Source organism: Pseudophryne corroboree, chromosome 6 (genome assembly GCF_028390025.1).
Source record: "Pseudophryne corroboree isolate aPseCor3 chromosome 6, aPseCor3.hap2, whole genome shotgun sequence".
NCBI lineage: Eukaryota > Metazoa > Chordata > Amphibia > Anura > Myobatrachidae > Pseudophryne > Pseudophryne corroboree.
In genome coordinates, this window is record NC_086449.1 from 553,546,173 (window position 1) to 553,571,369 (window position 25,197).

The 25,197-nt window shown below is 45.4% G+C and overlaps 1 protein-coding gene across 3 annotated transcripts in view; it reads left to right on the forward strand.

The window, feature by feature from the left end:
- Window positions 1-25,197, forward strand: part of MON2 (MON2 homolog, regulator of endosome-to-Golgi trafficking) — a 257,814-nt gene that overhangs the window by 147,057 nt on the left and 85,560 nt on the right. For all 3 annotated transcript variants that reach the window (XM_063927724.1, XM_063927725.1, XM_063927726.1), the window contains 4 exons: window positions 17,555-17,656; window positions 22,591-22,701; window positions 22,820-22,995; window positions 23,080-23,242. In XM_063927724.1, coding sequence (XP_063783794.1) covers window positions 17,555-17,656; window positions 22,591-22,701; window positions 22,820-22,995; window positions 23,080-23,242 — 552 coding nt within the window. The remainder of the gene's footprint in view (window positions 1-17,554; window positions 17,657-22,590; window positions 22,702-22,819; window positions 22,996-23,079; window positions 23,243-25,197) is intronic.

The following is a 25,197-nucleotide window of genomic DNA, read 5'->3' on the forward strand; positions in this document are numbered from 1 at the left end:
ATGCATTGTCTCAGATCCCTATTGCTGAACCTGAGTGGTTAACCTCTATTAGGGGAATGATCTCTCAGACCTCTACTAGGGTAGCTCATACTGAGATTGAAACTCAGGTTTTAAAGAAGTCTATGGCAGTTTGGTCAGGTTCTGTTCCTATTCCTTCAAAATCACCTAGCATATACCCACAGAAACGTGCACTTGCCAGATTATGCAAGATGACAGGGATACTTGCAAAGGGGGTGCAGCTCATGATTGAGGCCATTAGAGATGTGTTAAATATTACTGACACAACACCTGAGCAGGTTGAGGAGGCTTACTTCACAGATAATAAGAAAGCCTCGCTAACCTTCCCTGCGTCTAAAGAATTAAACGCTTTATTTGAAAAATCCTGGGAAAACCCGGAGAAAAAATTCCAGATTCCTAAAAGGATTCTGCTTGCTTTCCCCTTCCCTGAAGAAGATAGAAAAAAATGGGAAAACCCACCCACAGTTGACGCATCTGTCTCCAGACTGTCGAAAAAGGTGGTTTTACCTGTCCCTGGGTCTACCGCGTTAAAAGAACCGGCTGATCGTAAGATTGAAACTACGCTCAAATCCATATACACTGCTTCAGGGGTAGCGCTGAGGCCTACTATCGCCTGCGCATGGATCTCTAAAGCTATAGTAAAGTGGTCAGGCACGTTACTAGAGGATTTGGATTCAATGGATAGAAGTGACATTGAATTATTTTTAACATACAGGATTCTGCGGGGATCATGGTGGAATCCATGAAGGACCTGGGTACGCTGACTGCAAGGATATCTTCCATGTCTGTCTCAGCTCGCAGGGACTCTGGCTTACCCAATGGTCTGCAGACGCGGAATCCAGGAGAAGTGTGGAGAACCTACCCTACACAGGTCAGGCTCTATTTGGGGAAGCATTGGATGCGTGGATTTCCACGGCAACCGCGGCTAAGTCACCTTTTCTTCCCTCAGCTACGTCTTCTACGAAGAAACCCTTTTCTTCATCTGCATTACAGTCCTTTCGGGCCGCTAAGACAAAAAAGTCGAAGCCTCCTACTACCTTCTTTAGAGGTGGGCGGGCAAAATCCAAAAAGCCTGCACCCACAGGCTCTCAGGACCAGAAACCTGCCTCTGGTTCCTCAAAATCCTCAGCATTACGGTGGACCACACAGCCTGGAGGACGGGCTGGTGGAGGCGAGACTCAGGCGTTTCAGCTACGTCTGGGTGTCGTCCGTCCTGGATCCTTGGGTACAGGATATTGTGTCCCAGGGGTACAGACTGGAGTGTCAAGAAACCCCACCTCACCGATTCTTCAAATCAGGCTTGCCAACTTTACTGTCAGACAGAACTGTCAACAGGTAGCTATCCAAAAATTGGAAAAGGCAGAGGTCATTGTTCCAGTTCCATCTCATATGCACAGCGTGGGTTACTATTCAAACCTCTTGGTGGTACCGAAACCGTATGGTTCGGTCGACCAATTTTGAACTTGAAATCGCTAAACCCTTATCTAAGGGAGTTCAAATTCAAAATGGAGAGTCTCTGAGAGCGGTGATCTCAGGTCTGGAGGAGGGAGAGTTTCTGGTATCCCTAGATATCAAGGATGCGTATCTCCACATTCTGATTTGGCCTCCGCACCAGGCTTATCTCAGATTTGCACTGTTATACAGTCACTATCAGTTTCAGGCACTACCATTCAGTCTCTCCACGACACAGAGGGTGTTCTCCAAGGTGATGGAAGAAATTATGGTTCTCCTCCGCAGGGAGTGAACATAATTCCATACCTGGACGATCTGCTGCTAAAGGCGTCGTCCAGGGAGAAGCTGTTGCAGTCCATTGCTCTCACAATTCATCTGCTCAGGGTCCATGGTTGGATCCTGAACCTTCCAAAGTCACATTTGGAGCCGACAAGGAGATTGTCTTTCCTGGGGATGATCCTCGACACGGAAGTGCAGAGGGTGTTTCTACCGGAGGAGAAAGCGTTGGTGATACAAACAATGGTCCGGGATGTCCTGAAGCCGGCCCGGGTTTCCGTTCATTAGTGCATTCGCCTTCTACGAGGCTCTACAATACGGAAGATTTCATGCTCGATCCTTCCAATTGGATCTCCTAGACAAGTGGTCGGGTTTTCATCTACATATGCACATGAGGATACGTCTGTCGCCGAAAGCAAGGATTTCACTCCTCTGGTGGCTACAAACGTCGCACCTTCTGGAGGGCCTCAGATTCGGGATTCAGGACTGGATCCTTCTAACCACGGATGCAAGTCTCCGAGGCTGGGGTGCTGTCACTCAAGGGGAAAACTTCCAAGGAAGATGGTCAAGTCTGGAATCCTGTTTTCCAATAAACATTCTGGAACTAACAACGGTCTTCCCAAGCGACTCACCTTCTGCGAGATCGACCCATTTAAGTGCAGTCGGACAATGTAACAACGGTGGCCTACATAAAACTACAAGACGGAACAAAGAGCAGAGCTGCAATGTTAGAGGTGACAAGAATCATCCTCTGGGCGGAAAAGGACACGTTAGCACTGTCTGCAATTTTCAGTCTGGGAGTGGACAACTGGGAAGTGGACTTCCTCAGCAGACACGATCTCCATCCAGGAGAGTGGGGCCTCCATCCAGAGGTGTTCACGGAGGTGACAAACCTGGAGGGGTTCCTCAAATAGACATGATGGCCTCCCGCCTCATCAAAAAACTTTGGAGGTTTTGCTCAAGGTCAAGAGACCCTCAAGCAGTGGCGTTGGACGCCCTGGTAACTCCATGGGTGTTCCAGTCGGTGTATGTGTTTCCTCCACTTTCACTAATTCCAAGGATTCTAAAGCTCATAAGTAGAACAAGAGTTCAGACAATCCTCATTGCTCCAGACTGGCCAAGAAGGGCTTGGTATGCGGATCTTCTGGACCTACTGCTGGAAGAGCCAAAGTCTCTTCCTCTTCGGGTGGACCTGCTGCAGCAGGGACCATTCGCTTATCAAGACAATGCGGCTACGTTTGACGGCATGGAGGTTGAACGCCAGATATTAGCTCGGAAGGGCATTCCGAACAAGGTTATTTCTACCCTGATACAGGCTAGGAAAGGAGTAACGTCTAAACATTACCATCGCATTTGGAAAAAATATCTTGGTGTGAGTCCAAGAAGTTTTCTACGGTGGAGTTTCAACTGGGACAGTTTCTCCTCTTCTTGCAAGCAGTTGTTGATATGGGCCTGAGGTTAGGATCCATAAAGGTCCAGATTTTGCCCCTATCCATTTTCTTCCAGAAACAATTGGCTTCCCTCCCTGAGGTTCAGACTTTCTTGAAAGGAGTTCTGCTCATCCAGCCTCCCTTTGTGCCACCTACGGCGCCCTTGGATCTTAACGTGGTGTTACAGTTCCTCCAATCGGATTGGTTCGAACCTCTACTGCAGGTTTAGGTCAAGTTTCTCACGTGGAAGGCTGTCACTTTGTTGGCCTTAGCTTCTGCTAGACGTGTGTCAGAGTTGGGGGCTTTGTCTTGTAAGAGACCCTACTTGATCTTCCATGAAGATAGAGCTGAGCTCCGGGCACGTCAGCAGTTCCTTCCGAAGGTTGTGTTGGCATTTCATATCAACCAGCCTATTGTGGTGCCAGTTGCTACTGACTCCTCAATTTCATCAAAGTCCTTGGATGTTGTAAGGGCTCTGAAAATCTATGTGAAGAGGACTGCTCGTCACAGAAAATTGGACTCTGTCCTGTATGATCCCAAGAAACTTGGGTGTCCTGCTTCTAAGCAGACGATCTCTCGCTGGATCAGGTTCACGATCATATTAATACATCTTAATATGATACAATACTGAATGTCGTAATGAGAGGAGATTCAGCTGTTACAAACTATACAACAAATAATCGTTTATAATGTCCTACTATGTTTGCTCGCTCTGGGCTAATAGGTTATTCTCAGAAATAATCTTAGGAAATATTAGATGTACCCTATTGAGTCGCTAATATTGTTACTATATATATATATATATATATATATATATATATATGAAAAGAAAAACTGCGGCACTCAGGGACTGGTGAAAAGCAAATGTATTCAGCAATACATATATAACATCAACGTTTCGGGGATTTTAACCCCTTCTTCAAGATGTACCTGTGTGAAAAGAGAAGAAGAACCCACTCACCTTTATGTAGAGACAGGACCCGCCACCACACCTGTGCACGTGAAGTCACGAGCGTCCCCGTCCGGCGTGTGCGGAGGCGCCAGGCGATGACGTGGCCCGACGTCCGTGCTATGCCCGTCCGTCAGTTGCCCGGCAACGCCTGACGCTAGACTCACAGGCCGGAAGCTGGGGAGAGGGGACACAGAAAGTACAGGCACTTAAATTGACGGCATCAACAAAACATAGTGTGCAAGATACAGTAATGTGATTTGAAGATAAAAACACACCCAACAGGCCTGACATGCAGAGGGAGGGCACCATATAAGTGTCTCAGAGAAAGAGGGTATTTATATGTATAAATATAAGTATAGATCACTCCGCCATGCAAGGGGATAGGGGAAGTAACAAGTGATATAGATAGTCAGCTATGTCAGTATAACCCAGGGGGTGGACAAATAGAAAGAGGCAAGAGAAATAAAATAAAGGAAAAAACAAATTAAGGAATCAATGATGAAGAAATGATGGGGGACTGAAAGTGACTGATTATGTCACATAGTGTTAAGTCCCAGAGCATGAAAAGCATCCAGTGGTCCCTCTCGTAACGTGATTTTCAGTTATCCGAAGGTACTCCACACAATTCTTTCATTAAGGCCTGCTGGATAGATGGTATTAAGCCTGAAGATCCAGGACGCCTCTTTGCGAAGGAGGGCCCCATCACGGTCGCCCCCACGGGCAGATTTTGGAATGTGATCAATGATGATATGTTTCAAGTCTCCCAACCGATGTTTGGCCTCCTGGAAATGTCTCGCTACTGGCTGATCAGAGGGGGACCCCGCAATAGCGGCCTTTATGTATCTTGCACACTATGTTTTGTTGATGCCGTCAATTTAAGTGCCTGTACTTTCTGTGTCCCCTCTCCCCAGCTTCCGGCCTGTGAGTCTAGCGTCAGGCGTTGCCGGGCAACTGACGGACGGGCATAGCACGGACGTCGGGCCACGTCATCGCCTGGCGCCTCCGCACACGCCGGACGGGGACGCTCGTGACTTCACGTGCACAGGTGTGGTGGCGGGTCCTGTCTCTACATAAAGGTGAGTGGGTTCTTCTTCTCTTTTCACACAGGTACATCTTGAAGAAGGGGTTAAAATCCCCGAAACGTTGATGTTATATATGTATTGCTGAATACATTTGCTTTTCACCAGTCCCTGAGTGCCGCAGTTTTTCTTTTCATATGGCATGCATCTCTGAGGGCACCGGGGCAAGTTGATACCCTTATTGGGAGTGCCGGGCTTTTTGCTTCAATATATATATTGAATGTACATATATATACAATGTCTTGTTGGCGGCACTCCGGTCAACAAACGGTACAAACACAGGTACGTGGAAACAACGTTTCAAAGTTTTATTTACTTCGTCCTCAGGTTATAACAATATCAAAATGACACATACCTTATATCCCTTCCCCATGTGCGGTGAGCTCCGGCGTGGACCCGGCGTTCAGACGCCCACAAATGACGTCATCCTGCCGTCCCACCTGCCAGAAGAATCACCTGAAGTTAATACCAATTACAATAGCCCAAAAACAACACCATTGCATACAAGAAAAACAAAACATTAAAAACAATGACAGAGACACTAATACAGTCAAATAATGCATGATGTATAATAGACATATCATAATGCAAATAAAGCATGTCATCCCCAAGTGTAATTACACAATGCAACATACTGACACAAATATCACTATAATTGAGCTATAAAAAGCAATGTAGCCCTAATGTTTCATTAAGGCCCCTAGGTGCCATGGTTTGAAGTTCATAGATCCATTTGGATTCCTTCTGCAATAACAGCTGCGACCTATTGCCACCTCTCACATTTGCTGGTACATGATCAATAATCATGTATTTTAAACATGCCATGCTATGTCGTGCCAAGGCAAAATGCCTTGCCACTGGTTGATCACTGGTACCGTTTACAATGACCTTTCTGATTGCTAATTTGTGGTTGGCCATGCGTTCCCTCAAAGTGCAGTCGGTTTTGCCGACATAATGTAAGCCACATGGGCAACTTTTTAGATAAATAATAAACTTAGTTGTACATGTCAGTCTAAAACTGATGGTGTATTTCCTCCCTCTAAAGGGATGATTGAATGTATTCCCCGTCAACAAAGATCTACACGTGGTACAATTGAGACACCTAAAACAGCCCTTCCGTAAGGACAAAAAAGAATTCTGTTCACTTTGTCTCGATGATAAGCCAGTGACATCAGCTCTAACCACCCAATCACGAATATTTCTACCCCTGGTATAGGTGGGCATGATCTTAGTTTCAGACAAATTTAAGTCACTATCTGACTGAATCATGGGCCATAAGGATTTTGTTGTTTTAGAAATTACAGCACTCTTAGTGTTGAAGCGGTTGACCCAAGGTAAACGAGGGTTACTGGATTTTTTTTCTTTTTGTGATAACAATGATTGCCGATTGATACTTAGAGCTTTCTCTTTGGCCTCCAACAATTTATCAAGTGGGTATCCCCTCTGTGTAAATTTAGTAATCATGCCATCAATCTGAGCTGTCGCCTTCTCTTTCTCACTGCAAATCCTCACAGCTCGTAGAAACTGTGAGAATGGTAACCCAATTTTGGATGGAAGAGGATGAAAGCTTGAAAAATGCAATAAAGTGTTACGATCTGTACTCTTTTGGTATAAATCGGTAGTTATTATACCGTTCGTACACTGTACTAATACATCCAGAAAATTCACATTGTCCCTATTCATAACACAAGTGAATTTAATAGGGTGTCTGGACCGATTATGTGTATTAATGAAATTGCTAAGTTCCTCCTCAGTTTGTGACCAGATAATGAACACATCATCTATATACCGTGAGGGCACCGGACATTGATTTCCTGAGACTGGGAGTGCTGCCGAATTCTTTATATATATATATATATATATATATATATATATATATATATATATATATATATATATATATATATATTTATATTCAATCCAGTGTGTCTATAAAAATACCTGCTTCCCCAGACTCTCTCAACGGATGATTCACTTGGTGGCTGTATTGGAATCAAATCTGCAGAGAATATTTTTACCTCTGAACAAGATATCCAAGGTGCAGTTAAGGACTCAGGAGTTGTTACACAGTCAAACAATATCAATTCATGCAGCAATGCGAATGATGGGTTTGATGGTGTCAACATTCGACATGATGGAGTATGCACAATTCCACTCAAGACCTCTGCAGCGTCTGATTCTAGCCAGATGGAATGGATTACATCCGACAATAAAGAAACAGACCATAGTACTTTCAGAAAAGGTAAAAAGGTCATAGCCTGGTGGCTACAGACATCCCATCTAGACAAGGGGAGACCCTTTTGGATATCAGATTGGGAGGTCATGACAACAGATGCCAGTCTTCAGGGCTGGGGAGCAGTGTCCGGAAAATTATTGTTCCAGGGACAATGGACCAAAGAAGAAAGTTGCCTGCCAATAAACCTTTTGGAACTTCGGGCCATATTCATGGCACTGATTCAGGCAAAGGACACTCTGCAAGGAAAACCAGTCCAGATCCGCTCGGACAATGCAACGGCAGTAGCGTACCTCAACCATTATGAAGGAACTCGCAGCCAAAAAGCAATGAAGGAGGTAAGTCACATACTAAAGTGGGCAGAACTCCATCTTCCAGCATTGTCCACAGTGTTCGTTCCAGGAATCCTAAACTGGGAAGCGGACTTTCTCAGTCTACACACCATTCAAGCAAGCGAATGGGCTCTACACCCGGAAGTGTTTCAGACTCTGGTAGACAAGTGGGGTTTGCCAGAGATAGATCTCATGGCGTCCCATCCGAACAGCAAAGCCATCTTTGTGGACGCCTTGTCAGTGAAATTGGACTTTCATCTGGCATATCGGTTTCCTCCGATCATCCTGCTACCCAGGGTGGTGAGGAAAATAAAAAAAGCAAAGAGTGCCATGATTCTAATAGCTCCGGCTTGGCCCAGAAGGCATTGGTACATAGATCTGCAGAGGATGTCTATGGATGCGCCAATTCTTGTTATCACAGGCATCTGGATTGACTGTCATTGACGGCGTGGCTCTTGAAACCTCTATCCTGAAGTCAAGAGGATTCTCACAACAGGCAATTCAGACTATGCTCAGAGCAATGAAACCCTCCTCAGCTCGCATTTATGACAGAATATGTCAGGTCTATATTGATTTTTGCACTGAAAGAAATATAGACCCAAAATCTTTCCAAGTTTCCAGGGTCTTAGATTTCCTTCAAGCAGGAATGGATAAGGGTTTGAAGGTGGCTTCCTTGAGAGTGCAAGTATCAGCATTAACTGTATGGTTTCAAAAGAAAATTGCCAATATACAGGATGTGCATACTTTTTTCCAGGGAATGCTGCGCATTCAACCGCCTTTTGTTCCTCCTACAGTGCCTTGGGACTTAGGTTTAGTTCCCAAAGCTCTTCAAGTTGCTCCGTTTGAACCACTTAATAAAGTGGATCTTAAATGGTTGACAGCTAAAGTTCTCTTTCTACTAACTATGGCATCAGCTAGAAGAGTGTCAGATTTAGGAGTGCTGTCATGTAAATCTCCTTTTCTGATTTTTTTTATCCAGATAAAGCAGTTCTCAGAACTAGGTCTGGGTATCTTCCTAAGGTGGTATCTAAATTCCACCTTAATGAAGAAATTGTAGTCCCGGCGTTTCAGGTATCGGGACTTTCTGCGGGAGAAGCATCGCTGGACGTAGTCCGGGCATTAAGGATCTACGTGGACATACCAGTGCCATCAGAAATACAGATTCTCTTTTCATTCTCTATGGATTTCACAAGAGAGGATGTCCTGCTACTAAACAGACGCTAGCAAGATGGCTTTGAATGACGATTTCAGAAGCATATTCTTGAGCTGATCTCCCTATTCCGGCTAATGTCTCTGCTCACTCTACACGTAAGGTAGGTCCTTCATGGGCAGCACAACATGGTGCTTCAACAGAACAGATATGTAAGGCAGCCACATGGTCTTCCATTAACACATTCATTAGACATTATGCCTTGGATACTTTTGCCTCTCATGACGCTGAATTCGGGCGTAAGGTTCTCCTGTCCAATCAGGAGCGTCCCCACCACTAAAAATTGCTTTGGGAAATCCCATTGTTATCCTGTGGACCCTGCCGGAGAAATATACGTTATTGTAAGAACTTACCATTGATAATGGTATTTCTCCTATGTCCACAGGTTTCCACAGGGATCCCAGCCTGACGCACCTGATTTGAGGATCTTTCTGCTCACTAAACCTCTTCCATCTTTTACGGAAGGGTGAGCATGTGTGTTCTTCTTGCATGAATAGGGCTCTACATGATGCTCCTGCCTAATTGCTTTGGAATCCAACTGATTTGCCTGAGCCAGTGGGCGGGGATATATGGACGGGCCCGTTGCATCCTGGGAGGATTGAAAGCTTGTGATCGTTTGGTGCCAATCCGCTATCGCTCCATCATATCCCATTGTTATCCTGTGGAACCTGTGGACATAGGAGAAATACCGTTATCAACGGTAAGTTCTTACCATAACGTATATATTTGCAGGTATTGTACTTTGTCTGGTTTCATCGTACTAAACCTCTCTCTGTTGCATTTGTGTATAATGTTTAAACATGTAGGGCAGTAAATCTGGGGATGCTCCTGCATCCTGCAGAGCATGCGCAGTGGATTTTCCTGAGGGGGAAGTTTTGTGTGATGGTCTCATACGTCTCCCAGTCATTCCGCAGCTCCTGTAATCAATCTGGAGCCAACCTGGGCTGTGTTCTCAAACCTACTGGGTACTCTAGTTGAACGCTTTATGCCCCCTATGGGACCACCCGTAACATTACAGTCACTGATGTCCCCATGGTTACTCCGCTTTGGGCGGGAAATTTTAACTCACGGGTTGTAGCGTATGACTCATTCCTTGGTCAGGCAAAACCCTATTCCAGGTCACTCTTGTGTCTCTGGGTCATCTAAGCGGGCTGCTCCCTCCTCCCTATCCAGTAATCTCTCTGATATTTTATCTGAAGAGAGGGGGATCTGTCGGTCCCTATATTAGGTGTTTCTGACAAGGATTTTTCATTGCTAAATGATACCACTGCCCTTGTGGTTACTGGGAAACAAATCCTACAAATCACTGATAAGAGGATTCCCCTACTGTGGTTAAACAAACTGATCTGTTCACACGTCAGAGGGTAAATAAAACTCTGTTACCACAATCTGACCATTAAGTGTACATCAGACAAGACCCCTGGTCTAATCCAAGGAAGACATTCCCCATGTCTACAACGGGCATTAGCTCGATATCCTCCCCCTGCAGTGTTATATAACAAGTAGGTAATTCACTGCTACTGAACTCATGTGTCACCCATCGGGTGTCGTCCACTCTGCCTCTCACCACTCTCCCCTCACTGTAGGAACCGACAGAGAAGTGTGTGGAGGGATGCCTGAAGTCTATTACTCCCTTACGGGTGCTGTACATAGACCACGATTGCGTCCTCTTGGGGTTGCAAAATAGATTGATGACTGGATCATGCATAGAGGAAGAGCTGCCCGAGGATATAGCTGACAATGCCAGACGTTCCCTGTCTCACAATACCACCACCACCTTTTTCTACACCAGGAGGCGTCCCCTGAGGCGGGCACGTTGGCTGCCAAGGTGTTGAATACATCTGTCCTGGCTCGACGTATTCTGTGGTTGAGGTCATGGAAGGTGGATCTGGACTCCAAAAGTCCTTGGAGGTATTCCCCTTTACTGGGGACATCTTATTTGGGGAAGACCTAATTAAAAATTGGGTCTGAATCGGCGGCTACTATGACTGCCTTTCTCCCAAATGCTACTCCTTCTGCACAGAAGGCATAAGGTACCGCTTTTCCCTGCTTTCGGCCTTAAGGGAAAGCGAAGGTCAGACCTTCCCGAGGTTGTCTCGTGGTCCCAACAACCACTAAGCCCAAGGCCTAACTATCCTGGCCTGCTCGTCGTAATGACCACTTCAGACGCATGGGTACGAGAAATTGTCTCTCATGAGTACGCAGTCTCTTTCAAGAGACGTCCCCCTCGCCAGTTCTGCACAACTGTTATCCCTTCGGATCCGTTAAAGGTGCAAGCTCTACAGATGGTTGTGCGTTCCCTCCTGGATACAGGAGTGGTAGTGCCGGTACCTCTGTCCCAGAATGGCAGAGGATACTACTCGACCCTGTTTCTAGTCCCGAAACCTGATGGGTCTTTCCGGCCTATTCTCGACCTCAAATCACTCAAGTTTGTGAGAGTGTCCAAGTTCCGTATAGAAACACGGCGCTCAATTATTCTGGCCATGGAACCCGGAGGCTATATGGTATACTTGGATATACAAGATACTTACCTGCATATGCCTATTGCCATATCGCATCAGCAATATCTGCAGTTTGCTATTGGCAACCTTCACTATCAATTCCAGGCTCTGCCGTTTGGACTGTCCACGGTCCCTCGGATCTTCACCAAGGTTATGGCCGTGTTGACGGCTCATCTCCGTCGCCAGGGAGTCGGCATCCTGCCGTATCTGGGCAATTTGCTGATTCTGGCAAACTCCCACAATGTCCTCCTCAGTCATCTACAACTGACGATAGACTTCCTACAAGCCCACGGGTGGCTCATCAACGGGAAGAAGTCCTCGCTGGTCCCTGCTCGGAGCATGGTGCCCCTGGGGGCAATACCGGACACACACAGTCAACGGCTGTCTCCAGAGAAGGTCCTGAAACTTCAGGACAGAATCAGATACTTCCTTTCTCTCCCAAGAGTGTCGATACACTCGGCAATGCAAGTACTAGGCCTCATGGTGTTGGCTTTCAACATGATAGCGTACGCTCAATTCCATTCCCGCCCTCTACAGAGGTTAATCCTTTCCAAGTGGGATGGGCTATCTCATTGGATCAGGTCTCACATGATCTTGACTCCGGAGGTTCGTCTGTCGCTGACCTGGTGGCTACAGGACCAGCAGTTGAGCAGGGGCCATCCCTTTTGGATCCCCAACTGGGTCCTACTGACTACGGACGCCAGTCTGAGGGGTTGGGGGCGCGGCATTGGAGCAACACACTTTCCAGGGTTGGTGGAACATGGAGGAATCACTCCTCCCAATAAACATTCTGGACTTTCGGGCAGTGTTCAATGCTTTGTCTCTCGCCCTGCCTCTGATACAGAACAGGCCTGTTCAAGTACAATCAGACAACGCCACCACGGTGGCGTACAGAAACCATCAAGGCGGTACTCTAAGCCACATGGCAATGATGGAAGTGTCAAATATCCTTCGTTTGGCGGAACGCTTTCTGCCAGCAATATCGGCAATGTTCATTCCCGGAGTCCTCAACTGGGAAGGTGATTTTCTCAGTCGTCAGGACGTGCACGCCGGAGAGTGGAGTCTTCATCAGGAAGTCTTTCAACTCCTAGTGGACAAGTGGGGTCTACTAGATGTAGACCTGATGGCGTCTCGACACAATCACAAAGTTCTGATCTACGGATCAAGAACCAGGGATCCTCAAGCAGCGTTCGTGGACACACTGGCAATTCCATGGAACTTTCGACTGCCCTACGTGTTCCCTCCAGTGTCACTCCTGCCCAGGGTACTATGGAAATTCAAACAAGTAAGAGGAGTAATACTTCTAGTCGCTCCAGCATGGCCCAGACGGCATTGATTCTCAGACCTGCAGGGTCTATCGATAGAGCGTCCTCTTCTACTTCCTCAACGCCCAGACCTCCTCATTCAGGGCCCTTGTGTCTATCCAGACCTGGCCAGAGTGGCTTTGATGGCTTGGCTCTTGAAGCTTTACTCCTGAGGGCCAAAGGATTCTCTGAGGTGGTCATCCAAACTATGCTGAAGGCCCGCAAACCGGCATCTACGCGGATTTATTATAGGGTCTGGAATTCTTACTTCACCTGGGGTACTGCTAAGAATTACGAGGCTTACGAATTCAGTACTTCCAGACTTCTGGCTATTCTGCAACAAGGCCTGGACTTAGGCCTTCGTCTGGCCTCCTTCTAGGTTCATATCCTCCTTCTAGGGTCATATCCCTGCCTTGTTGGTACGGTTTCAGAGAAAAATTGCATCTATTCTTGACGTTCATACTTTTATGGATTCAGACTCCTGTGGCTCCATGGGATCTGTCTGTTGTCCTAAATGCCCTGCAAGAGTCTCCATTTGAACCTCTTGTCATTGGACCTTAAATGGCTCACGGTCAAGGTACTGTTCCTACTGGTTATTACCTCTGCTAGGAGTGTGTCTGACCACCCTTTCTGATATTTCACAGTGACCGGGCAGTTCTTAGAACTCTCTGGTTATTTGCCTAAGGTGATGTTATCTTTTCACCTTAACCAAGAGATTGTGATTCCAACCTTCATCACTTCTGGTTTGTCCTCCAAAGAGTGGTCTTTGGATGTGGTACGGGCTCTCCGTATATACATGGAGAGAACTGCCTCTATCAGGAGGTCAGATTCCCTTTTTGTACTTTTTGGTTTTCACAAACGTACCTGGCCTGCGACTAAGATGGATTAGAATTGTGATTGCACAAGCTTATGCACAGGCTGGACCTCCAGCTCCTGCTGCGATTAATGCCGATTCTACTCGGTCTGTTGGACACTCTTGGGGGGCGCATCCGCAGAACATTTGTGCAAGGCGGCTACGTGGTCCTCAGTGAACAAGTTCATTAGGTTCTATGCCTACCTCCCTTGAGGAACTGCTTTGGGACATCCCCAATGTATTCCCTGTGGAACACAGTGTACCCCGCTACAGAAAAGGAGATTTATGGTAGATTTACCATTGTTAAATCTATTTCTGCGAGGTACACTGGGTCCCACAGGGCGCCCACCCTGACGCACCGAGCTTCTTTGGGTTTATATGGCATTAGTCGCTGGTCCCTTCTCCTGTTGTGAGAATGTGGTTCTGTGTGGCTAACATCATCTGCCTTCTCTTTTACCTGCTCCTGCATTGGACTGGTTAACAAAACTGAGCTAACAGTGTGTGGAGGCGGGGTTATAGAGAAGGCCCCAGTGCATCTTGGGACAGCTAAAGCTTTAACCTGTTGGTGCCTGGATCAAGATTCATCGCTACACCCCCCAATGTATTCCCTGTGGAACCCAGTGTACCTCGCAGAAAGAGATTTAACAATGGTAAGTCTACCATAAATCTCCTTTTTAAAAAAAAATATGGGCATCTTTGGAACTTCTCCTATAGGCTAGAGGGACTTGGCAAAAATCCCTCTGGCTGTCAGTGAAGATTTTTTTGTGACCATAAGTCACTTTGAAAGAATTAGATAAAAGTAATAATAGCACTCTGTTCTGAAATCACTGAGCTGTCACTTTTTCATTCCATTAGAACTTTACTCTTCTTTATTAATTTACTTCTAGGAGAATATTGGCATCACATAGAGAAGTGAATGACTGACTTAATATAATTACTACTCGTGTTCAAAGCCCGGCATTGTGTTGTCATATTCTGTCATATTAAAAGATTGATATCAAAGCTCTTAACAAAGTTTCTGTTCTCAGCACATAAGAGCTTTTAACATGTGGTGAGTGATCTGAAACTTTCAGAGGTTTATGATCTTGTCCAGCAGTTAGAGTACTAATTATGAGTAATGGTAACCCATGTCATAATGCACCCCCTACTGTATATTGTATGGATATTAGAAGTAATACCGAAAGCTCTAGACCATGTAAATGCACAAAGCTGAAGGTTTTCTGCTTTTATACAAGTGACATAAAACAGGGGGGACCTATGGATTGAAAGCAATAATAATTTATTGCATGGAGTGCATCATTTGTTATACTACTCCCAATTTCCTTATGAACACTAATGACAGGAGAGCTCACTAATTAAAAGTGCTGAAATCTGAACACACTGTTTATGCATTTTTTTTTGTTAATAGCTCTTTATGGGGTATATGCAATTCCGGGCGAATTGCGGCACTTTTTCGCCCGTTTTTAAATTCGACACAATTCGACCGTTGAATTCCGGCAGGTGGGTGCCGGAATTCGACATATTCGATAAAAAACGAATTCGACAGTCCCGCTGTCGAAAAACGTCCGATTTGACGGATTTTTATTAGATTTTTTAAAATGTTTAAAAAACTGTAAAAAACACGAAAAAAATTTGCGTGGGGTCCCCCCTCCTAAGCATAACCAGCCTCGGGCTCTTTGAGCCGGTCCTGGTTGCCAAAATACGGGGGGAAAAATGACAGGGGATCCCCCGTATTTTTTGTACCAGCACCGGGCTCCACTAGCTGGACAGATAATGCCACAGCCGGGGGACACTTTTATACCGCTCCCTGCGGCCGTGGCATTAAATACCTGGAGGAGTGGGGACCCCTTCAATCAAGGGGTCCCCCCCCCAGCCACCCAAGGGCCAGGGGTGAAGCCCGAGGCTGTCCCCCCCCATCCAAGGGCTGCGGATGGGAGGCTGATAGCCTTGAGAAAATGTAAAGAATATTGTTTTTTCCTGTAGTACTACAAGTCCCAGCAAGCCTCCCCCGCAAGCTGGTACTTGGAGAACCACAAGTACCAGCATGCGGGAGAAAAACGGGCCCGCTGGTACCTGTAGTACTACTGGAAAAAAAATACCCAAATAAAAACAGGAGACACACACCTTGAGAGTACAACTTTATTACACACCTGCCGACACACACATACTTACCTATGTTGACACGCCGACTGCCACGTCTCCTGATCCTACCGATCCGGGGTACCTGTGAATAAAATTATACTCACCTCAATCCAGTGTCCAGATATAAATCCACGTACTTGGCAAAAAAACAAACCGCATTTACCCGATCCACGGACTGAAAGGGGTCCCATGTTTACACATCAGACCCCTTTCCCCGAATGCCGGGACACCACGTGACTGCTGTCACCGAGGTCCCTTCAGCCAATCAGCGAGCGCAACGTCCTGGCACTCTGCTGATTGGCTGGACGTCTGAGCTGTCAGACAGCGCCTCGCAAAGCCTCTCCATTATACTCAATGGTGGGAACTTTGCGTCAGCGGTGAGGTCACCCGCGGTCAGCGGCTGACCGCGGGTAACCCCACCGCTGACGGCAAAGTTCCCACCATTGAAACTAATGGAGCGAGCTGTGCAATGCGCTGTCTGAGGTCACACGCGCACAGCCAATCAGGTGAGCGCCACGGAAGTAGCGCTTCCTGATTGGCTGAAGGGACCTCAGTGACAGGAGTCACGTGGGGTCCCGGCACATTCGGGGAAAGGGGTCCCATGTGTCAACATGGGACCCCTTTCAGTCCGGCATGGTCGGGTATGCGTTTTCTTTTTTTAACAAGTACGTGGATTATCTCCCGGACACTGGATTGAGGCGAGTCTAATTTTTTTCACAGGTACCCCGGATCGTCGGAGACTGTGGCAGTCGGCGGGTCAACATAGGTAAGTATGTGTGTGTCGGCAGTTGTGTAATAAAGTTTTACTATCAAGGTGTGTGTCTCCTGTTTTTATTTGGATATTTTTTTTCCAGTAGAACTACAGGTACCAGCGGGCCCGTTTTTCTCCCGCATGCTGGTACTTGTGGTTCTCCAAGTACCAGCTTGCGGGGAGGCTTGCTGAGACTTGTAGTACTACAGGAAAAACCAATATTCTTTACATTTTCTCAAGGCTATCAGCCTCCCATCCGCAGCCCTTGGATGGGGGGGACAGCCTCGGGCTTCACCCCTGGCCCTTGGGTGCCTGGGGGGGGGACCCCTTGATTGAAGGGGTCCCCACTCCCCCAGGGTACCCCGGCCAGGTGTGACTAGTTGGATATTTAATGCCACGGCCGCAGGGCACTGTATAAAAGTGACCCCCGGCTGTGGCATTATGTGTCCAGCTAGTGGAGCCCGATGCTGGTGTATAAAATACGGGGGACCCCTACTCTTTTTGTCCCCCGTATTTTTTGCACCAGCACCAGGCGCAGAGCCCGGTGCTGGTTTTAAAAATACGGGGGATCCCTGTCAATTTTTCCCCCGGATTTTTAGAACCAGGACCAGCTCGAAGAGCCCGAGGCTGGTTATGCTTTGGAGGGGGGGACCCCACGCCATTTTTTTTCGGGTTTTCCCGTTTTTTCACGTTTTTAAAAAACCGGATCGAAATCCGTCAAATCGGCCGTTTTTCGGCCGCGGGACTGTCGAATCCGTTTTTTATTGCATATGGTCAATTTCGGCACCCACTTGCCGAAATTAGCCTGTCGAATTGTGTCGAGTTGAAAAACGGGCGATAATTTGCCGCGATTCGCCGCTAATTGCATATACCCCATAATGTATGAGGTTTATGCTTGCAGTAATGTAATTTCATCATTGTGTGGACAAGTGGCTATATGGTCAGCACATAATGACAATCTGTTAATGTTGTTTTTTATAACCCAAATTTTACTGACGTTCTTGAATTTTGCATCATTCAGGAACCGTCTCTTTTCGCTGTTGCTAAATTGTTGGAGACTGGATTGGTAAATATGCACAGAATTGAAATCTTATGGAGACCATTGACCGGACATTTAATTGAGGTAAAGTTGACTGTAGAGCTGTAAATGTATTTTGTTGTTGTTTGTTTATACAGTAAACTAGATGGAGTACCCGATGTTGCCCGGGATTTTAAGAATGTCTGTTTACAAAAATAAATGTAATTATTAAACACACATTATAAATAACATTGTATATAGCTGAATACCCGTGCTTTGCTACAGGATGAGGATTGTACATTAGAATGATAGTTGTTGATTTACGTTGGTTGGAGGTCTAGTATATAGGCATATCTTGCTTCCCTGATGCACTTTGTGTAGTAGCTGGACCCCTTTTTGTTCCCCCAAGCGACCCTGCTCTTCCCACTATACAACTCTCAGTCTGTGGCTTCCTGCTGCCTCCATTCCCCTCCTCACATCATGTCAGTGCCCCTGTGACATTATCGATTTTTTTTTTTTGCAGTTTCTTATATAGTGCAGAACATTATGTTTCTCCTCATATACTCTGTGCTGCTGGGGGACCGTGCTACTTCCACTAGTGTGTGGGTTCGTGCTACCTCCATTCCCCTCCTCACATCATGTCACTGGCCCTGTCATCACTAACATATCATGCATGTCCTGATATAGTGTGTGCTGCTGGCCTACCCCTAGGGGTGCTAGTGGTGTGTTACCTCCACAGAGTTAGTTCCCAGAGTGTAAAGGCCCATACACACTGGTTGATATATCGGCCGTTCTCTTGAACGGCCGATATATCACGGGACCGTCGGCCAGTGTGTACGGCCGATACGTCTGTTAACTCCGTCGTTCACAGACGTATCGCGTCGGCCGCGCAGCACAGCCGACGGCCAATATATCTACCGATATATTGTCGCGTCGCTGTGTGTGTACGGGGCGGTCGGCCGACCGCCCGTACACATGCTGCGGCGGCGGCCGGCGGTGATTGACAGCTGAACTGGGCGGGCGTGTGTACACGCCCGCCCAGTTCATGACGTCAGTCCCCAACGGATCGGGCAGTGTGTATGCACAGCATACTGCCCGATCCGTCCATAGATATATCTGCAGATCAGTTGATCTGCAGATATATCTACTAGTGTGTACCCACCTTAAGTCATATGTGTAGCAAGTTTGGTATAAATTGCTCCAGGCATTCCAGAGTTATGCTATCTGCTGAAAAACTCAGTGCTGCTGTCCCACCCCTAGGGGTGGTAGGGGTGTCTAACCACCACAGCGTTAGTTCCCAGATTGTAAGTCAGATGTGTACCAAGTTTTTTTGTAAATTGCTCCAGGCCTTCCACAGTTATGCTGTCTGATGACATACTCTGTGCTGCTGCCCCATCTCTAGGGGTGTCTGAACTCCACATAATTTGTTCCCAGAGTGTAAGTCATACGTGTAACAAGTTTGTTGTAAATTGCTGCAGGCATTCCAGAGTTATGCTGTCTGCTGAAATACTCAGTGCTGCTGCCTCACCCCTAGGGGTGTCTTCCCCCACAGTGTTTGTCCCCAGATTGTAAGGCATACGTGTACCAATTTTTGAGTACATTGCTCCAGCAATTCCGGAGTTATGCTGTCTGCTGATATACTCTGTGCTGCTGTCTCCTCCCCTAGGGGTGCTAGGGATTTCAAATTGTTTTAGTTTCCTCGGCCATGTTTCAACATCTTCACTTGTAAACTGTGGATTTGTATAGAAAGACAGAAGGACAAATTTTTGCTTTTATATAGTAGATAGAATGATATATTGCTACTCATATGTACCTATTGTCATGTTATTTATTAGTTACTTTAGCAGATTCATGTAAGCTGGGGAAGGCTTAAGGAACCTAAAGATTGAATTACTTTGTACGGTTTCTGACCTATGCAAATTGCTTTTTCGTTATTGTCTGTTCTAAAATTGAAATAAAGAATGTAATAAATAAAACTTCTATTATAAAATTGAAAATAAATGAAAGATCATTTGCAGAGTTTACGCAATCATTGCATTTGGAATGATTTGAAAATTCAAATAGAATTTGGAAATAATATTCATTTTGTGATTTTATTTTTTTCACAATAGTCTTAATTCTTCATTTCATTTAGTTTTTAAGTCAAATATGTTATGTTGAATTTTAAGCGTATAGAAAATGATGTTCTAGTTGTCAGCTGTCCCAATATTCCTGTATGCAATATATGTTAATCATGTTTATCATGCAGCTTCTATGCTTTTATTAGTAAGAATTATTAGTTGACACTAATATTTGGTCTAATATATGCTGCTCAAAGATATCTTCAGTGCTTGCTTGATGGAACAGTGGTTCTCATTGTACAGTATATATGTGTTCCTGACTGTTACATGATGTCATCACTCACTACATAAGTCATTCCCATAAGTCTTTTTACAGAGTATCTGATCTTGATCATACTTTCTAGGTTCGTTGGCATAGACAACGGCTTCCATTTTATTCCCAATCCGTTAGGAAGTTATTGACATCAGCAGGAACCTCTGTACTCTATATTCAGTGATATATTTGTTTGTGCAGCGTTATGGTCTAATTGAATTATTGCTAGTGTGATATAACATGATTAAGAGTACACTACTACTTAGCACCATGCATAGTGCATTCATGTTGTTTCTTGTTATCTGTTTCATGGGCTGTTCTGTATTTCTCTTCTGCTTGCTCTTGTCCTGATCAGAAGGTACGTTTGCATGGCATGCATCTTATGTGTATTATCTTTTACACGTGTGTTTTGTTTCTAAGGCTGACAAATATTTCAAATAGACATGTTACCAATGAGCATGCTCCTGGGGTGTTGATGGGGCAAAGTGTTTGCTTTTTTGTATTCACGTATTAATCCAATATAAATCTGAGTACTGGGCCTTTCAATGTCCTTTCTGATCTACAGTACATCAGCCTCAAGGGCCGTAAGACATCCAATTAGTGGCCACATATAGATCTGTTCTATCATTCTGGCAACAAATAAACAGTTCTGTAGCTTCTAAATATATACTGTACTTTATATCCTGCTCTTTCTGATTAATTCCAGACTGAATTTTGTTGCGTCATAGGCTGAGCATGGAGTCAGGGGCAGTGCACCACTATGTGGAATACAGTTGTAGGACAATTCATTCTGCTGCAGGCAGGTTTCTTCACAGGTAGCTGGAGTTGCCTGCTTCTTGTGGTGTGTTCAGCTGATGCTGTACCTCTTTGCTGGTGGCTGTACTTAGGTGCTCATGGCATTTATGGTGGAACAGGACTACTGGGTAGTGTTTAATTGGAGCTCATGGTTCACAGGACTGCTGAGGGGGATGAATTAATTAGAATGTCAACGTGTGTGTGTGTGTGTGTGTGTGTGTGTGTGTGTCCCAAATAAACACAGTCCAAGACAGAACTCAGGTATAAAATCCTATGAACCCTGGTTTTATACCTGAGTGCTGTTGCTGACTATATATACCCTCCGTAGGTGTCCCTGGCATAGGGACCCAAATGTAGAGATCACAGGGGAGGCACTGTGGTGACACAGAGCAGTGAGAGAGTTGAATGAGATGGTCTGCAACATAAAGGATAGATTGCCATAGGGAGATAAAGGTGAGAGGAATGGCACAAGGAGAAAATTGCAGTAGTCTAGTTTGGTAATGATATACAGTGTATAAGAATGATTTTTGGGTGGTATCGATGGTGAGAATAGATAAACATTTTAATGCTCTTTGTGGCTTTAAATAGTGGTGAACAAATGTCAGGCTTCAGGTGATTCATATATGGCCCTTGTTACTACCTACAATTTCTTCAATTTGATTCTCTATATAGTGACTCTAATGTCACAGGGTGAACACAATACACATGTCAGGCTGTTATTGGATGGTGATATTTTCTAGCTTGACTAGCCATCCATTTCATGCTGGTGCTCAAGTCATAATGCTAACGCCTTGTGACTCCTTTTGAGATCATGTGCCACTTTTTTGCCTTTTGAAAAATATCTGGATTCCCCTCAGTATTCTAAAAGAGTCAAAGGCTTAGTAGTTTCAGTCACTCTTTGTGATTTGGTTACCTTGGTATATGTATAATAGCAGTATTCAGTCTTCACACTTTTTAATTGCTCCATTGGCGTAAATGGCGCCAATGGAGCAATTTAATTGTTGTTCCGTTTGGGTGCTAACAAATGCCAGCGCTGACATTTCTGCTCGCAGCCCCTCATGCTGACAAGCAGAAATAAGTGAAAAGTGACCCGTTTGGGTGCCCAAACGGCACTCTTCGCATCGTGCCCAGCACTTTAGTTGGATTTAGCAGTTTTTCTCTGCTAATCGCGGCCTGTCTTTGCACATTCAACGTGAAGAAAAAAAGCAATTGAATTGTGCCCCACAATCTCCCGCCTCTTTAGACGGGAGCTCTGGTGCAGAAAACAATAACATTTCCCCCCCTTAGAGTACTGTAGCAGAATTACTTTTATGTGAAAAGGGTATACTGTAAGAAAACTACCAATTCTTTTAAAAAAATGTAAGTATGTTTGTTTTAAACCTCCATGTTAATATTGTTGCTATATAGCCTGTTAAGATGGTGGTCACAATAGGTGACAGTGAATGTGAAAGTGACCGTTAGGCCACGCAGAGAGTCCTAAACCAGGATGTTGGGTTTATTGGTAAAAAACAGGTACAGGGTTAATGCAGGAACATGGTGGTAATGCAGAAGTTAACAGCAGTGCTATGAAACAATGGATAATAGCAGAAATCTGGGCGTCTGACGTCAAGTAGTGCTGTGACACTCTTGCACAGTAAAGATGGCTGCATTAGCACGTCAGGTTGGAGGTCACACCTCCCTCCAGACTCTGGGTCCTTGTGACTAGCATGTTCTAATACAAAAACAGAGTGAGTGCAGAGTGTCTGTCCTTCAACAAATATAACTGAGGTAACTATGGTAATTTCACCTGTAACTTTTCTTTAGGGCATTTGACATCAAGTTGCTAAAAAATAAATAAGTAGCTGTTTATTAAATTTTCTTATTTGACGCAGGTTTGCCAGCATCCAAACTTGAGAATGAGAGAATGGGGAGCTGAAGCATTAACATCCCTAATAAAATCAGGACTGGCTTTTAAACACGAGCCTGAGCTTTCTCACAACCAGGTAGCCAACAACATTCTGTGAAGGTTGAATATTACACCATTTAATAAAAGTAAATTTTAAAATGTTTACATTTAACGAGCATATCTTTCAGTCCTGATTTCTTGTGATCCCTTCCCAGAGGCTGCAGTTACTTTTGTTAAACCCCTTGAAGGAGCTGTCAACTATAAATCATCATGATATTCGGCTTAAGCAGCTGGAGTGTGTGCTACAAATCCTGCAGAACCAAGGAGACAGTCTAGGACCTGGCTGGCCACTGGTTCTAGGAGTTATAGGGGCAATAAGAAATGATCAGGGGTGAGTATGAAGAATAATAACTACACACCCGAGGACTGTTTGTATCACACTGCCTTGTCTTCTCATGTGTAATATTTCCTTCAGAGAGTCCCTGATACGGACTGCATTCCAGTGCCTTCAGTTGGTCGTGACAGACTTTCTTCCCACAATGCCTTGCACTTGCCTGCAGATTGTAGTAGATGTGGCTGGGAGCTTTGGACTTCAGAATCAAGAGCTGAATATTAGTTTAACATCAATTGGTTTGCTGGTGAGTTTGTTCTGTCTCTGATGCTCACCTCACAATTGCAGATCCTATTTATCAGATTTGGTGGTTTTGACCATACTGTCCAACAATTGTACAAGACCTGATTCAAATGCAGTCGCAGTGCCGACGCAGCAGCAATCCTTTTCAGTGACAGAACTGCGAGAAAACGCAAGGGTAGCAACCGCTCACAAGTGAACAGAAACACCCACCAAAGCCATTGCAACGTTCTCAGCAACTGCATACAGATGCAAGGAACATAGACTTCCTGAGTGCCTCAGCGGACATGGGGGCTGTTATGCTGGTGCCATGTTCTATGTGCACAAGACAAGTTGCACATTAAGACATGTCCTGAAAAACGACACAGCTTAGTTTTTGCATACCTCCCCCAAACATTCACTACTGGTCAATCACTCTTCGACTGATTCCTCACTGCCAAAAGCATAGAAAGGCACCCTGGCGCATGCGCAGTGCAGCCACGACGCAGGTGCAGTCTAATGACAGTCTTTCAGTTGCGACTGCGTCTGAATCCGGCCCACTGTGAGGCTGATTCTGCATTAAAGTAAAACAAAAAAGATCAAATAAATTTGCACCTTTGCAAAACCATGCTGCACTGCAGGTGGGGCAGAATTAAAATGTGCAGAGAAATTTAGATTTGAGTGGGGCGTGTCCAAACTCAAATCTAAATTTGTAAAAATAAAGCTGTCCAGTGTTTGTAGGCTACATGCAAATGCAGCCAGTACTTACCATGCATGCAAAAAATAATACGGTAAATAAAATCTATCTATCTATCTATCTATCTATCTATCTATCTATCTATCTATCTATCTATCTATCTATCTATCTATCTATCTATCTATCTCCAAGTAATAAAGAGAGAGCACTCACCAGTTTTATTTAAGGTTAAAATCCAAGATGATTTTTGAAAACTCACATCATGTCAAATGCACACATGTCGACATTTTGGGCCCAGCCTGGCCCTTTTTCAAGACCTAGATGTCCAAGTGAAAATGTATTAGCACCTCTTGCATTGCAACATGGTTTGTTCCAGATACAAAGTTACTTGCTTTTTTTTGCTTCGCTAGTAACTCAGTCAGCCCCAGAATGGGATTAAAATGCTTTTTTTCCCCCAGGAATAAATCTGACATTGATCTAGTTGTTTTCAGATATGATTGGACATCTAATCATCACATGATTGCATCATCATGTGTGTTGTGTAATATTTGGCCAACTGTACTGCATGAAGTACAGATGTGTCCTCATACATCTTTGCTGCAGTCACGCCAAAAAGCCCCTCTTGGCACACCATGTCGCATGAGAATCTTCTAGCATAAGACACCTTTTTTGCCTAAAAATGCATCTTAATACACACTTGCCGATATATATCGCTGGCCCGTTGGCCAGTGTGTACGAGCGATATGTCTGTGAACGCCGTCGCGTCGGCCTGCAGCACAGTCGACGACTAATATATCCAACGATATATTGGTGCATCAACCTGTGTGTACGGGTGATTGACAGCACAACTGGGTGGGCACATGTAAACGCCCAGTTCGTTTTGTCGGTCCCGACAGATCAGGCAGTGTGTATGCACAACACACTGCCCTGTCCCTCTATAGCAGGCTTTTTCAACCAGTGACCAGTTGCAAGGTGTGCCGCGGAGCCAGAGCAGCTTCCTTCACCTACAGAGTGAACTGTTGGCCCGGGCTCTTCTTAGAGGATCAGTCGTGCTCCGACCGTGACCTATGCCTTGAAGACCTGGCGGTGTGATATCATAGGTCACGGACGCTGTGTCTCACCACCCAGCCAGCCCACCTGCCTGCATACACATCTTCCAGTTCCTGCCTGCATACACAGCTTTCCTTGCCCACCCACTTCCACACCTGCCCGCCCGCCCGCTGCTCAGTATTCGCAGCACTCCACTATGAACAACCCCCGCCTCTGAGAGACAGGTGACCGGTAGG